Here is a 17,352-nt window from a genome sequence, read left to right as displayed (position 1 = left end):
TTACGAGAAGCGTCCCGCCCGCCAGTCCCTGGGGAAGCAGCCAGCGCCCAGCCCGTGCTCGGGCGGCACCGCAGGCGCACGTGCAGGTACGGCGCCGCGCCTCCAGGGGGCAGCGCAGAGCAGGACAGACCCCGGACCGGCGCCACGAGGCCGCCCCCTGTGATGTCAGACGCAGGTCGCTAGGCAACGAACCCCCAAACAGCGCGTGGACGTTCCCTCGCTGCCAGGCGGCGCGTGGGGCGCGAGCGGCCGGGGTCCGGGCAGAAACACCAGCCCCGGGGCGGCTCCGGGCTCGAGACCGGCACGAGCATGGCGCTACCGCTCCTGCCCGGGAACTCCTTCAACCGCAGCGTGAGTGAGAGCCGCAGCCCCGCCCCTGTAACCCCCGTCTACTCCCGTAGCAACCCTGGGCGTGCCTCCACCGTCTTCACCAGCTGCCCTCGTGAACTCTCAGCCACCCCACCTGACCCTTGGATCATCTTCCCCAAGCTGTCCTGATAACCTTCGTGCACCTCCACGGCCCCTCTAACCCTGGTAACCTTCTTGCAACTTCCACCAGGGTTCCCTCTAACTTTTTCCATCCCTAGGTGGAATAAATTTTGTTATGTGCACCAAGGCATGTGCACATGTGCACCACCAATAGAAACCCATGCTGCCCACTGTGGGCACTCTGCTAATCAGCTGTGCAGCCCCTGAATCTCTCCTGGGTACCACCAAATTGCACAGCTCACAGGGAATGCTGCTGCCTGTCATGCTGCATAGCCCCTCTAGCCCTTGGCAACCTTCCAGCACCTATCACACTGTAGAGCCCCTTTCCTGCACCACTTTCCCTTGTGCCCCTTGCACTTATCAACACCTGCACCAGAGCCCCTTGTATCCAGCAGTCCTACTCAGCCCCTGTGCCAGCACCTACCAGCCCCCATGTAAGTCCTCCTTCTGTATGCTTTACCCATCATGCCTATCCTTCAGAGAGTCTCTGCTCCTGGTCTTCTGAACATCTTGCACCTGGCAACTGCACAGACTTCTCAGTTTACACCAAAGCACCATCTGCACTGCTTCTGTCTTTGGGTGCCCTCAGATACCTCCACTCATTTCAGGCACCTACCCCATAAATCCAACACCATCCTGATATCCTTTCTAATTACCTCCCCACTTATCTAAACACTCTCAGCTCCTCTTAGTTCCCCTCTATTATGTGGTCCCCTGTGTATCTCCCTTGTATACCACTTAATCTCCTCTGCAGGTATCTGGTGCCTTTGCTTTTCCATTGTGGGGAAATAAGGATAATGATACTTGGATCCTGTAGTAAAAGGCTTTTGAGATATACAGATGAGAAGTTCTGTGAAAGACCCAAGTGGTGGTGTTGCTCCCCTGCAGTGTACCTCTCAAGTGCACCGAATGGACCCAGTTCTCCGCTGAATTCCCCCACAACATATCTTTCTTAGCATTATTTCTTCCAGTATGCTCTCTCAATATACACATGTATAGCTCTTGATTGAACTCAGAATGTGATTGCTTCAGATTATCATCTATACTTATCACATGTCTAGAAACATCTTACAGTTTAAGAGTGCACTTATCCCAGGGGAGAAAGGAGGTAGGTATAATTTTTGGAAAATAGTTCAAAAAATTGTTTACTGACGACATCAAGCATTGGGAGTGTTTGCACCTTATGAAATGTTGCTATGAATGTGGTCTAGAAGCAAGTGTAGTTGAGATCAAAAACAGTTTGTCCTTGTCAATATTTGCAGGTAAACTGTATTTTAGGTAGACCTGTTGCTAACACACACTGTCAGCAACAAGTTTTTTTTCTTTTCCTCTTTGTTTCTAATACTTACTCTGTCTGGCCTTGTCTGTACTGGAGAATTATATACTGTGAGATTAAAATATTAGTCTTGGCCCACATATAAGTGGTGTACTACGTTGTCCATAGTATTAATAATATTTCACACACAGCTGAAAAGCAAGCACGTTGTCCTTGTGAGTCAGTGATGGGAGGACTGACTGTCATACTCAAACTAGTTTTAATGCTTCTCCTGTTTGTGAATACTGTAATACTGCAAGATAGGATTGAACAAGAAGGTGCTACTCAATTACAGATTAAAGACAAGTACCGTATCTATATATTAGAGATCAATATAAGGATTGCATATATATGGATTTTTAGTTAGAATTCACCAAATATATACATATAAAATGGACATGCACACACATAGAATCCAGAGAGATCTGATTATGTGCCTCATTTTCAAAAATGAAGTCACGGTTAGTACAAAATGATAGAGTTAAACACAACAGAACCAGACTGTACCATGCTCACAGCATGGAGGTGGTCTTCCAAAGCTATGCTTACTGTAGTAAGGATGCTCAGTTTTGCTGAGAGGCAGTTCTACCCAACCTTTCAGTGGTTGGCTGTCAAGCTTAATTTGGAATTCACATAGTTTCACAAATAAGAGATCCAGAGAGACCATGTTCAGACAAACAAAAAGATTTGGACCATTCCTACCACTGCTGCCTTACCTTCTCTATCTTTACCATGAGATCAACAGATGCAGAGCAGCGGCAAATGTTCTGTGTGTTATGGTAGTTGCTGCTTTCATATACTATACTGGAAAAACAAAAAGCACATTGGTTTTGTTTCTACTAGGAACTTAATCTTTTGTGGAGAAATCCAATTCCAGCAATAGCACTGACAAAGCAAGAAGGGTTAGTGGTCTGGCCATTGCTGTCTGTTAGCTCTTGGCTTTTTTTTTTTTTCCTACTGTTAATTCCATCATTGTGCTTCCGGATGTTGTTGTCGCTACTACTATAGCCACAGTTTTCTTCTGTTCTTACTCCTACTCATATGCTGGTTACTGTGCCCACGTAAAGGGCAAGAAGTGTGTATGGAAGGGTGAATGTAGCCATTTTACTTTATCTATACACGTCTAATCAGGAAATTTTCCTAATTGGGATGTCTCTTTCGGGCCCTGCTTGAACTTTGTGATACCTTATGACAGTGTTTCTAGTTCAGCGGGGATAATGATTTTGTTTAGACTGGGACTTATAAAATGATTTCATGATGCTTCGTTCTTTGTGTACATCTTAGTCTCATTCTAGTTCTGTATTTGCCAAAATGTATCTACCGGCAGTGTTCAAGCTCTCCTTAGCAATGATATATCCAGAAAGTTTCATCTCTGCTGGTTTTCTCTTTCTGTATCAACTGTACACAATAGACTGCTGAGATGGACGTCTTACGGCTGCCCTGGTTGCTGGCCCTGGTAGCAGGCTCCATCCCTGTCATACTGCAAATAGTGCCTCCTCCCAACTTGGCAGCACCCCAAAAATCAATATTCTTACTGAAATGGCTTGTTCTGCTAGTCATACTATTTGATCAGGACTAGAGTCTGACCACTTAATTAGACTCGAAGATGATATATAAAGCCTTATATATACACCTTATAAATACCTGGAATAGATTTTCTTGTGTTCTACGTAATGTCCCCCTTTCATTGAGGCTGCATCTACACTTGCATTCCTCTTTCAAAAGAGGCATGCAAATGAGGGAAATTGAAAAAGCAAATGAGGTGCAGATTCACATATGTGGCACCTCATTTGCATAGTCTTCTTTCGAAAGAAGAAAAGCAGTGCAGACATGGCTGTTTCGAAATTAAACCCCATCTTCGAAAGAACCCTTTTTCCCCCTTCTTTTTTTACGGAAAGAAAGGCTCTTTTGAAGATGGGGTTTACTTTCAAAAGAGCCATGTCTACACTGCTTTTCTTCTTTCAAAAGAAGCTCTTTCAAAGAAGAATATGCAAATGAAGTGCCAGATATGTAAATCTGCATCTCATTTGCACTTCTGTTTTCCCACATTTGCATGCCTTTTTTGAAAGAGAGATGCAAGTGTAGACACAGCCTGAATGAAATAGCAGAAATAATAGAAACAGTGCCATGGTTTTGAGGTTTCATTTGCTGCAGAGGTAGGATGGTTTCTGACAGAAATGGATCAGGAGGCATCAGAAGTTTGGAAAATTTGCAGATATGCAAAGGGAAAAGGAAGCAACTCTTTTCCGTGACCCCTCTTTCTTCTGCTTTTTCTTTAAGGCGCTTATCAAGCTCCATTGAAAAACATGCAAAAATATATCATGCAGTTCCTTTTTCCAGAGCCTGTCATTGAGGCTAGCATTAATTGAGAGCCAGTGGTGTTTTAGCAGTGGTTACAGTGACAAGAAGAGCAAGTGCAGCTTTAGCACTATGAAGTCTCCAAGGCCAACTGTCGTTGTTAAGGTGGTAGATGATTTTTAATCCATGCATATTCCGCTGCATATAGTCAGTGCCGCACAAGCTATAGGCATACACTGTAAGAATGGTGTTCGTTAAGTCAGAAACTTGTGAAGCCTGACAGCTATGGTCCATCTGTTGAATCATGTCTGTAATGGATGTCCCAGTTTAGCGCATGAGAGAGATGCTCAAGTACAGCAAAAAAGAATACACAAGATGTTTTGAGTCCAGACTGAATAAGGAAAGTGATGTTGGTGGTATGTATGCATGCCTGGCACTAGGCTCTCTTTTCCTCCTCTGTCATCCTGCTCTCCTGCTGTTGGCAGTGTCCCGTGTGCCTCCACTCATAAAAGGTAGCAGTACCATCAGTTGTGTTCTCTCCTTAAGTGGGGGCTAGCAGCCAGAAAAAAATCAATAAAAACCCCAACCTAAATCTCTGATGGCAGCATGAGTGCCTCTTACTGTTTCAATCATGCAGTGCTTTAGTACCAAGACCAAACGTGGTTCCTTTCATCCCACCGTGCAGCAGATCACACAGCGGAGCTGACAACCATGGGCATGAAGCCTTTTAAAATTAGCGGGGTGAGGGGGTGAATGTTGGCTTTTAGCTGACTTTTGTTCCAAAAGTTTGAGATCTTATTGAGATGCACATTTTCTCAAACAGTTCTGCCTCATACTTTTCAGAAGATCTGAAAGTGAGTTTACAGACCTTTAGAACAGGGATAGGCAACAACAGATACTGGGTGGACCACCTTTACCACAGTGGGCCACAGCAGCTCCTTGCCCCCTGCCTGCCCCGTGTGCCCCTTGCCCCCATGCATCTCTCATGCACTGGGACTCCACACTTACCTGCTCCTCCCTTTCCCTCCCAGCACTTTTGGAGGAGCAACGAATCGCCTCATTCATGGTTCATTCCTGTTCCTCCTCCTTCCTCCCAGAGCTGGAACTCTGCAAACAGCTGATTTGTGGCATTCCAGCTCTGGGAGGGAGGGAGGAGCAGGGATAGAGCATTAAGCAGGTGATTCGCTGCTCCTCCAAAAGTGCTGGGGGCGCAGAAGAGGCATAAGGGCTCTAATGCTCCTCTGAGTGAATGATGTGTGTAGCGGGGGGAGACAGGGAGTAGGCAGACTGCAGATTGCCCACCACTACCTAAGAAGAAAGGGCTGCTAATATTTGGAACAGCTGCTAATATGTGCTGCTGTGCTGCTAATATTTGAACAGCTGAAATTGCATGCGTGTGTCCCAGACTTCAACAGTTTTGTGGAAATACCCTCAGCTGTGCCATTGTTGCTATTGTTTACATGACAATTGCTGCCTCATGCATTTTCTGCTACTTATTGCCACCAGAACTAGCACATCACTGTTTGTTCATGTGATTCTCCTCAACAGTACTGTACATCCATAAAAATATTGGATAGGCTGCAGGAAGTCTTGGGTGGTCTGTGACTAGAAGAACGCTTAACTTAAATTTAACTTTTCTGTTACAGCCATAAATTGGAATATCATTAGAGAAATTGCCAATAAATACTATTGCAAGTTATGTTGCTTTGCTCATCCCTCAATTTCCTGGTCATCCATTATTTCCAGAGAGAAGCTGAAGATCAGAGTGACTTTCTGCATATATCACAGGACTTCACTTTCAGTGTTTGTTCAAAGTAACCAACAAGCTATGCATGTAGTGAGACCTTTATCCTTCTCTTCTTAATTAAAGGAACTTGCTGGCACATACACATGATTTGAAAAGTTTATTGTTTTGCAGAACCTTTTTAGGTTAGTGTGCTTCTAATAATGATTCTATGTATTGTAGTAAGATGAAGGCATAAGCCCATACAGCGCAGGCCTGGTTTGATGCCTGAGGCTTAGCTAACAATGGACAAAACATGGCTCACAGCAAAGCTAAGCTCTGAGCAAGAGGTAAATCTCTGCTAACAGAAGTTGGCACAGACAGGGCTAAGAGTACAAAGCACTAATTTATAATTGGTCCAGGTGCAGAACAATAATTGGTACAGTTCATAAGTTGAAATCACAAGGTACTACCAGCTCATTAAAAAAGACCTTGGTACCTACTCCTCACAGTTACAGACCTAGGTTCAGGAAGGGGTCTAAAATGACAATATGATGGATAAGAGATGACCTAACCGAAGCACAAGGTACAGGGAGATGGTGGCAACCTGGTGCGTCAGTGGTGAGGTGTGCTTTGTTTGTACCTGTGCATAACGGGGTGTCTTGGAGACAATCTTTGTCTGATCTAGGGCGCAGTGGAATTCCCATGGACTGTATCAGTCCATTGCGGCAGGTGCATATGTACAGGGTATCAGTACACTATACTATACTTGCTGACTGTTATTTGTACCTTGCTTGGCAATAGATCCTGGCTGGGTGCCTTTGATCCTTACCTTGTCTGTGGTCTTTGGATCTCTGCTGTGGTCAGTGGGCCCACATCATTGAACACATGCACACAAACAAGCAGCCTTCTGGTTATCTTCACTAATGGATCCAAAGACCTGTGAGGAACCCACAGAAGCAAATCTGCTGGACTTCATGTATAAGCATTTTAAGTGCTTTTTAGGTAGAATCCTATAAGATTTTGTCACCAACAGTGGAAGATTCTGGATGGAATTTAGTGATTGAGCTGTTTGGTTTTCATTTCTGGAAGAATTCCTATAAGAGCAAGTCTTGATCACTTAAGTTAACAATTTAAGACATGCCTACACACAATAATAATAATAAAAAACCCCAGAACAATAGGAAAGCTGTCTCAGGTCAGGCTTGAGATACACCATTTCTGGCTCTGAGAGCTTTCCTTTACTTGGATAAAATGCTTCCCTTGCTTATTGTCCACACTTTGGACAACTACCCCTTTTTCTCCAGCCGGTGCTTCAGTAATAGATGGAGAAAAAAATAAGACATATTAGGTGTGCCAAAAGTGTTGCTATTCTGAAGAGTCATCATCATCATCGTCATCAATAACCGTGGGCTCAGTGCCCATTGGTGTCTGATGCCTCTCTCACTATTTTCTTCCATCTTTCCCTGTCCGGTGCAGAGTGGCTTAGTTTCTGTAGACTAGCTCCACACCAATCTACTATATCATCTGCTCATTCTCTGGGGGGTCTGCCTGTCCTGTTTGAACTGTCCATTATGGTGAATACCAGGGTCTTGATTTTTCTTTGGTCGTTCATTCTGCAAATATGCCCAAATAGTTGTAGCTTCCGTTTTATGAGCTTCTGCAGCAGGTTCTCTTTCGGTTGTATCTTTCTCTGTAATTCCTCATTGGTGAACTTCTGCATCCATCCTATTCTCAGAATCTTTCTATAAGAACTCTTTTTGAATGCCAATATTCTTCTTTTCGAGTCTTTCGTTATCACCCATGTCTCACGTCCATACAACATGCTGCTGAATACACACGTTTTCAAGATGCTCAGCTTCATTCTTAAGCTAATTGCTTTGCTTTTCCAGATCTTATCCATCACCTTCAAACTCGCTCTTGCTTTTGCTATTCTAGTTGCTATTTCCTTCTTACATTCTAGATCATACGTTATGTTGCTCCCCAAATATGTGAACTTCTCTACATTTTCTAGTTCAATACCATCCACGCTGATCTTTCTTCCTATTTCCTTATCTCCAGATACCATTGTTTTTGTTTTATCGATGTTCATAATCAGTCTGTACTGCTTCCCTTCTTCGTTTAACACCTGCACCATTTTTGCTAGCTTCTCCTCATCTTCCTCAATGATAACTATATCATCTGCGAACCACAAGTTGTTAATTCTTTTCCCATGCACAGATACCCTTCTACCTCTTCCTTGATCTCGTCCATCACTCTCTCCAGATATGCAAAGAAGACACTTGGCGATATTGGATCTCCTTGTCTCGTACCTCTACTTGTTTTAAACCAACTTCTGAACTCTCCGCATGTTCTCACCGCTGCCTCCGCATTGTCCTTGACATCCTTCAACAACGGTATCAGTCTGCTATCCACTCCGTATGACTCCAACACCACCCAAGTCACTTTCTAATCTAAACTGTCAAATGCCTTTTGAAAATCGACAAAGCAAGTGTATATGTTCTTGTTTTTTTGTCGAGCTTTTTCTGCTATCAGTCTTAATGCCAATATCTGCTGTATGGTACTTCTATCTTTTCTGAACCCCGCTTGCTCGTCTGCTATATGTTCTTCTGTCTGTGATCTTAGTCTCTCCGCCAGTATCATCATCAGCACCTTGCCTAGATGACTCGTGAGGGCAATTGTTCTGTAGTTTTTGCACTCCAGTGTATTTCCTTTCCTGGGTATTGTTACTAGCACAGATCTTGTCCATTCCTTAGGCTCCTTCCCTTTTTTCTATGCTATATTACATAGTAGGTGTATTTCCAGAATCATGCTTTCTCTGCCGTATTTGATCATCTCTCCCATGATCTTATCATTTCCAGGGCTCTTGTTGTTCTTTAGTCGTTCCACTGCTTTTTCTATTTCCTCCTTCGAAATATCAGTCTCGCTGTTGCTGCTCGGGGGAGATATCTCTTTCAGTTCTTCAGTCAGTCTCTCTGAGACACTCGGGTCCAACTGTGCTTTGTATAGATCAGTGCAATATCTTGTCCATCTCTGCACAATCTTCTCCCTGTTCGCGAGCACTTCTTCATTCTCATCTTTGATCGCCATCTGCTTTGATTGCCATTTCCTATTAATATTCCTAATAGTCTTATACACCTCCCTGGTCGTACATTCACCATAATATCTCTCTATATCTTCACATTGCTCCTCTCACCATTTCTTCTTATCCTTTCTGGCTGCTTTCCTTACCTCATTGCATTTCACCCTGTATTGCTGTTCTGCCATCTCAGAGACATCTCTTCTGATCTTCAACGCTCTCTTCTCTTGAACCAACTTCAGTGTCTCCTGTGTAATCCACTTCTTATTGCTCTTTTCTTCTTCTGGAACAGTCTGCTTAATTGCCTCTTCTGTAGTGATGGCTGTCCGTGCGACTCTGTTATCTAGGTCTTTCTCTGTGGCAATATTCTTTATCTTCTGTTCGAGTGCTGCTCTGTATGCATTTCCTGTTTCTTCCTCACGTAGCCTCGCCACCTCTCTTCTTTTCTTAAACTGTGTCTTACATTTTCTTTTGAGTTTTATCTTGATGTTTGCGATCACTAGACTGTGGTCTGAGTCTATACCTACTCGTTGGAAAGTTCGGCACTGCTGTACTGATGTTATCCATCTTTTTATCAAAATCATATCTATCATGTTCTTGGACTTCCTGTCATTCGATTGCCACGTCCACTTCCTACAGTCCTTTTGTAAGAATCTCGCGTTGCAGATCACCATCCCATGCTCTGTAGCAAACTCTAGTAGTTTCTCACCTCATTCGTTCTTTCTCCATATCCAAACCTTCCCATGACTCTCTCCCAACCTTCGTTATCTGTTCCAACTTTCACATTCCAGTCTCCTCTGATGATCAACACATCTTTCTTTGGAATCTCCTCCACCGTCTTTGTCAGGCCTTTATAGAAGGGCCCAATCTCTTCCTCCGTACTGTCCAATGTGGGTGCATACACTTTAATGACTGAGATGTTGAACGGTTTTGCTTTGAATCTCGCCACCATCATTCTTGCACTCACCAATTCGTATCTTAATAATGCTCTTCTAGCTGTTTTGCTAAGAAGGAATCCAACTCGCTTCATGTTTTGTTTTGTTTCCTGACCAGATGACTTTGCAACCACATATCTCTCCTGATCCCGTCCAACGCATCTCTGCCAGTCCAAGTATATTGCCGCGGTATCTCTCAGTCTCCTTCCGAAGCAGCTCTAATTTTCCAGTTGCCCACAGTGTTTGGACACTCCATATTCCAATGGATAGCATATGTATTAGTTGTAATTTTCTTTCGGTAGCCAACTTATTGACCCAACCCCGATCATTCGATTGGTATCACAGACCTTGTTTATCCAGGCGACATCCGAGCTGGCACCTTTTATCATTTAGTTGTACTGGCATCAGATTTCATTTGTATTGTTGTTTGATGATCGGCGCATCGACACGCATCTGACCAACCTTCCTCCGTCATCCAGGCGTGGGACTGGCGTGGAGCTCATAGAGACTTCATGGCTGAGTTATTCTGAAGAGTGCTTCGATATAAATCATCCCATCTGCCTGCAAATTTCCCTTTTAAAATTCAACTTTATTAAATTTATTTCCCATTTAAATTCAGATGTAGAAAGCTTTCTCCTGCTATGCCTTCTCCTTGCCATCTTTCTCAGTGTGTTGAAGAGCAAAGGCAACAAAACAAGGAAACAGAACAAGAGAGCAGTTGACCAGCATCAGAAAAACAATGGAGAGCTAAAGTAGGAACCTTTCAACTCCAAACTTTTTACACACACATTGCCCTACTGTATCGGACCGGTGGCCCATCTGATCTAGTGTTCTGTTTCTGAAGGAAGATGCACCGTGTTATGGAGTAGTACTCCAGAGGAAGACACACTGTTAGTGAATAGTACTTTAGTTGCTTTCATTATGTATCCTTCATGATGAACACACTCCTTGTGTTCTTAAATAACACTTCACTTTTCACTGAACAGATGGGTGTAACTTTCTATTGCCAGAGACTGGGAGAGAATGGAAAGAAGAAATCTTTTTTCATCTTCTGCAGGCATAGGTACAATTGCACACAAAAAAAATGAGGGAAGACCAGTGGAGTAAATATTATCCAACAGTTGGGTGAAAGATGAATCTTGTTCCACAAATTAACACACTCTCCTCTCTTTTCAACCCCCCTTACAAGTACTGTATCTTATATTTATCCCGTAAGTGTGTGTGCAGACACATGCACATCTCTGCCTGCGTGATCAAATGTATCAAGAGTATGAAATCCTTATCTGTCAGATGGGCCTTGTGAATTGACCAGCTGAATTAGTTCACTTGACTGTCAGCATTCTGGTGCTGATGTAGCTTCAGAATTTTCAATTATGTTAAAATTAATTTGAGGAAAGTTTTTAAGATATTGTTTTAAATGCATGTTTTTATGATTACTTAGTAATGGCTTTTACTCTTTTTCCCCCTTCCCCCATTTGTTTAACAGCTAGGGAAAGAAAAATTCCATAAGTCTCAACATTGGGGTTACTGCAATAAAATTGCTATGTTGGTGGGAGAAGATAAACCTGGAATAGGAGGTGAACCCCTGCATGGACAAAAGCTGAAACCTAAATATAGTGTGTTTCCTAGAGGTGTGGGAAGTGATGCTCCTTCCTGGGTAGCATTTGATAAACAGGTATGTTGAAATCTACCTCTGTTACAAAAAGTATTTTTGTGAACGGTTAATTGTGCTAAAAAAACTTTAGGATGGGTAGAACCCAGTTAAACAAACATATGTTACATGCAGCAATGGTTAACATTTATTTTTCCATATTATTAAGTATAGCTACTTTGATCAATATGCTTACTGAAGCTATCTAAATAGTCCACCACAGAGCTCTTAACTGGGGATTTGAAGGCATACTTTGATTTCAGCAGGACGTAAAGTATAAGGATAGTCTAGGTTTTTTTATGAAGTATGTGGGAACCATGACATTTTATGGCAGTCTTAAGGAAAATCAGTTGAAGAGTTACAAAATGTGATTGATAACTTATCTCTCTGTCCAGTTGTGAACTGTGTGTGAGCTCAGACCCACTGGAACAGATTGAGACTCTTATTCCACAAAATAATCCACCTGTCTAGACCTTTATGTATGTGTGAAACCCTCTAGTAGTCCAGAATGGTGCAAAGGTCAAGTTGGATTGACCCCTTTGTAGATCTTGTGGGTTACACTATTATTGTTTTTTGTGTTGTAATGGAGTAGTGACATCTTTCAAATTAGCAAGTTATTGAAGAGCCATTAATATCTGGCTATGTTACAAAATTAAACTATCATTACAGTTGATGTCTGAAGTTATGTTAGGTTCTAATGATAAAGGTCATTGTTCAGCATTTTGTTCACTTTGAAAACAAATTTCACAAAATATTGTATGACAAAATTATTGTGATGGTTAAGTACTTGGAGGAATTTCTCATCTCTCAATTTCTGCTTTAAATAAGTCATACAAGTAACTGCACCTTGTTCACATTAGCTATTCCTCTGAAGTCAGTACCACTGCTCACGAGTAAATATACTACAGGTTGAACCTCTCTGGTCTGACACCCTCAGGATCTGACAGGTGACAGACCAGAGAATTTGCCGGACCACAGAAGGTCAATATTGTCTAGCAGCACTTCCAGTACTTCCACTGCTTGATGGACTCTTAGAAGACATTTACGGGTAAATTACAGCTAAATAACAGCACGGAACACTAAAAGCCAGGACTAGTGGCTGTAAACAAACTTTATGGGACATGAGAAATTTGGCCACACCCATGATAAGTGGACACCTGACTAACTGAAATCATTCTGGATTACGGATTTTGCCAGATGAGAGAGTGCTGGACTAAAAGAGGTTCAAACTGTAATATGTAGAAGAATCTATTGACCCCCTAATTTGTGAAAGTACTTAGGCCTCAGTCAATAGTGCAAACACATATGCACAAAATTAACTTAGTTTATGTGATTAGTTTACATGATTTTACTGATACTACCGCTGCGTGTGCATGTAGGTTGGATTGAGAAACAACCTTATGAAATAAGTCTGTAAACCTGTAAACCATATTGCACTGTAGCTTACATGCAGGGTTAGCACTGCACCGTTTTCAGATATGTGGTTCAATAAACTTAAGTTATTTGCATTTTTAATTTTGATTTTCTTGTTTCGACATTATTCACTCTTACCCATTTCTTCTTGTTTTGTAGCTTTCCTTAAGATTTAATAATGCAATTATAATTGAAGAAAGAGAATGTGTAATATTTCATTTAAACAATGTGCTACTGAAGAAACAGGTTTTTACAGTTACAGGAGTCTTTTATTACATTGCTATCAAATTCCCCAGAGTTGAGGGATTTGGAGAAGAATATGTTTGTGATTTTCCTTTTTCCTTTAATATTGTTACAGCCAGGTCATGCACAGCCAGACCTAGTAGTCAGAGTCAGTGTCCACAGTCATGAGACAGGGATTAGTTGGGTCACGATACTGTGAGGCCTGAAGTAAGAGACAAAGGAGATGTGAGAACCACAGGCGAGGAACTAGAGTCAGGCCAGGTCAGGATACCAGGCAGTGAGAAGTCAGAGATAAAATGGAAGTCAAGAACCACAAGTCTGATACCACAGGAGTCAAGGTGGGTCAGGATGCCAGGAAATCAAGCTAGGGCAGTAGGAGCAGAAGAGACATAGTCTGTAGGAAGTTAAGAACCCAGTTCAGGCAGCTTTCTGTTCCCGCTGCTAGCTTGCTAGGACCAGTGGACTGGTCTTCCTTACTCCCAGGTAACCTGTTTCCAGCAGACTGCAAAGTGAAGTGTCAGAGCATGACCACTCCCATAAACCTTGCAAAGACCCGTGGGTCATGGCAGATATTATCAGCTGTATAGTTCCATTTCTTCGTTACTTGCAAAATGCTTTGCTTAAGCACAGTGCGTTAAGTAAACTGAAACTGCATCCTAGTTAATGGTTAAAATAGTATGTGTGTCACTCATTATGAATTTCATGCTGCAACTGCAGATTTGTAGTTCATTTTACAGCTACTATGTGTATCACAGTTGATAGAATGACTACCAAAATATTTTAAGGCCTTTACTATCCAATAGAAGAAATGAGTTATTTGATTTGTCACCCTAAATTACATTTATTCTTAGAGTGCTTATGTGACTCTTTGTATTAAAACATAACTTGTCATTTTTCATTTTAAGGCAATCTTCTTTTCTCTTCCCTTCTATCCCATCCTTTCTAACTGATTTTGCATGATTGAAATGGATGACTTAACAATTACATATACTTCAGTCTTCCAAAGCATGGGCATATTCATATACAAGCGAAACAGTTTGGAACAGAAAGCTTAATTGATCAAACTCTTCTAATGAAGTAAAAAGCAGTTGGGCACTGAGTATACTGAATGGTAGCGAATCATTATTTAGAAACTGATCTTTCGGAGAGCTCCTTACGCTTAGATGAAGAGCTCTTCCACCTAGACATATTCTTATGGGGATCAGTGAGATTCTGTTTGGGCAGAAGGGACCAACTGCATGTAATCCTGTGCAGATCAGGGCATTAGTGTGTAGAGTTGTGTCAGCACATAATGCATCTCATCATTATGGGGCCATGATGTGTCCCAGAGAACAGGGCCGACAGACACTGTGGGGCCTGGGGCAAGGTGGGAGGGGGCCCAGCTCCGCAGCCTAAGAGGGTTGGGGCCAAAGGCAGAAGGGGCGGGGCTTAAGGTAGTCCACCCTTAGCGCCACCTGGACCATGATGCTGCCTTCTTTCCTACCCCCTAAAGCTGTGCAGGGTAGCAGAGCCGTACTGTTGTGATGTTTCAAAGGGGCCCAGAGCTCTGACCAATTGCTGCCAAATTTTTAGTAGTTTTGCTATGTTCACAGATAAATATTAATATGTGAGAGCAAAGCTCACTAATACATGTAGCCATGTGGAAGTTGTCAGGGTCTCCAGAGTTGAAAGCTGTAGTAAACTATGGAGCAGTTCACCCACAAACATTTTTTTCTAGGAGTACTGCTATGGTAAGTTAAAGGATGAGAAGATTCTAGGTTTGTGTTTGGGGCAGCAGATCCCAGCCTTTCTTGAGGTTCACACACTCACTAAACCACAAAATCAAGTACATTTTGAAGCGATTGTTTTGTACAGCCTTAAATGGCACCCAGTTATAGGAAGCTGATATGGGCCTTTTCTGTCACAGTAGCTTGTTGATAGCATTTTACTTGATTTTAGTATTTTTTGTCCCCTTCTCAGGTGTGATGGTAAAAATGTTATCCAAAAGAATACAAATATATGTGATTTTCTCGTGGGCTCCTATTGTTATATTTCTGAAAAACAAATCTGCCTGCTGAAATCTACACAGTTGTTATCTTCATAATTAAACAAGACAGCAGTCACGTAGCACTTTAAAGACTAACAAAATAATTATTTAATTATATTCAATAATTTAATTATTTTATTGTATTTACCAATTATTAAATTTATTAATCATTTTGTTAGTGTTTAAAGTGCTACATTACTGCTGTTTTGTTTGAATACAGACTAACACAACTACTTCTCTGTTACTAGTCATAATTAATTGTACATCTGTATAAGGTCCCTTTATTGATGCCTTGTAGTGTGTAAACACACTAGATGAAGACTTTGCTTCTTTATATATCTTTATTTATGTTTTTTATAGGTATTGTCTTTTGATGCCTATTTTGATGAAGAAGTGCCTGAAAAAAATCAAGAGCTATATAGAATAAGACATTGCAAAATATACTTCTATCTTGAAGATGACACAATTCAAGTGGTTGAACCCCAAGTCAAAAATAGTGGAATACCACAAGGTACCTGTTTATAGTAGGCTTTCCTTTGTTTCTTTACCTCTGATCTTTTCCACATTGAAGTCTTTGTCCATCTAAAAGGGTATCTAAAGCATCCGCTTACACAGGACTGTTCCACACTACAAAGTTTTGCCAGTTTAGTTATGTTCACTAGTAGTGTGGGGGGAAAAATTACACCCCAGAGCTGACATAGCTGTCTGGACAAAATCCTCACTTCTGTGCCAACAGAGGAGTGCTTCTGTCAGCAGAGTTAATGTTTGTGGAGGTGGTGCAAATTTGCTGGCAGAACTTGGGCTGGCTTATACCACATCTACACTAGGAGGCTCTGCTGGTGTACCAATGCTGGCCAAGTCCTTGTAATGCAGACGAGTCCATAGTGTAGCCAATGTTAAGTACAAATCTATGATGAAGTACAGACAGAATTTCTTTTCTTGCCGTGGCCTTTACTGAAAACTTTCTGATAGGTTTCAGTTTAGAGAATCCAGTTCTAGTAGCTGAGCTTCCTGTTTTCAGTAGAACATTCTGTGAACAAGCCAATGGTCAAAATGTCTCTTTTTACACAGCTATGATTGAAATTACACAATTATGGGTCTGTTATCACAGATGTGTAAATTCTTGGTTTTTCAAAGGCAAGTTGTGTATTAGAGATTTCCACTCTGGTCTCCCTGCTGCTACCTTAGAACTGGTAGTTAAATTTGCCATGGAATTCCAAATTTCTGTTTATTGCTCCCTTGGTAGCGTGTTTCTGCCTCTGGTGATGAGGTACAGCAGCTTTCATTTCCATTATTAATAGGACTGGTTTTAATATTTTTTGCTGGTGCCTGCTAACTAATTTTTTTTTATGCCCCCAAAATTAATTGGCTTTAGTGCACAAGGTTCACACTAATACACAGCCTTTTTGGGACAGCCTTTTGCAGGAGGGCTAGTGAGTTGATTTTTTTTTTTTTTTGGAATACACTCTAAATCTAATGGATTGGTTTTACATAAAAACTGTGTGATCTGAAGACCTTGTCATTTTTGCTGAAGCACACTAACACAGCAACCTCTCTGAAACCCGTTGTGCTACATTTTACAGAATATTTTTAACAAATTCACATAGTTGGCTGAACACAGTAATTGACAGTGAACTTCTGTTACTGGTATATTGCGTATCCGGAACACATTAAAAGTACAGAAGCGAAGAGAACATTTGATATCGCTGTTGCTTTAAAAAAGAAAAATCCAAAATCACTAGTTGTGAAGTACGTTCAGTTGGAGAATCAGTAGTGGTCTAATGTTAATATTATTTATATCCACGATGTCCAGTACATTGGCCACTCACCTCATGTGGCAACCAGGATGCTGCAGTGTGGCAAATATGGCTCTGGAGCTGTATGTGGCTCTTCAGAGCTGCACACGTGACGTACCTTCCGGTTGTAAGTGGGGCATTTAAAGGGGGGGTTTGGAGAAAGTTTGTGTGTGTGGGTTGCCTCTCAGGCTCACCAGTCCAATACTGTAAGGATCCAAAAGACACTGCTCAAGCAATTTGAGCTGGGGCAGTTACTTGAGGGTTAGTTATGAACTCTGGGTGTGGTATTTTCCCAAGCTTATGCCAACTGACTTTTTTTCCTCTTTCATTAAAAGTTTCTTTTCTACACTCAGACTCTGGGCTTGCGAGTGAGGAAGCATTGCC

The 17,352-nt window shown here is 41.9% G+C and overlaps 1 protein-coding gene across 1 annotated transcript in view; it reads left to right on the top strand.

Annotated features, from left to right (window-relative positions):
• Positions 1-255: 255 nt before the first annotated feature.
• The window catches only part of EFHC2 (EF-hand domain containing 2), a 101,227-nt gene continuing 84,130 nt past the window's right edge, over positions 256-17,352 (top strand). Inside the window, exons 1-3 of the mRNA XM_074983402.1 lie at positions 256-351; positions 11,326-11,514; positions 15,533-15,683. Coding sequence (XP_074839503.1) covers positions 310-351; positions 11,326-11,514; positions 15,533-15,683 — 382 coding nt within the window. The 5' untranslated portion in view covers positions 256-309. The remainder of the gene's footprint in view (positions 352-11,325; positions 11,515-15,532; positions 15,684-17,352) is intronic.

The sequence above is a fragment of the Carettochelys insculpta genome, chromosome 1, assembly GCF_033958435.1.
Source record: "Carettochelys insculpta isolate YL-2023 chromosome 1, ASM3395843v1, whole genome shotgun sequence".
Taxonomy (NCBI): domain Eukaryota; kingdom Metazoa; phylum Chordata; order Testudines; family Carettochelyidae; genus Carettochelys; species Carettochelys insculpta.
The sequence above is the reverse complement of the archived record's forward strand: the minus strand, read 5'-3'. Positions and strand labels throughout refer to the sequence as shown.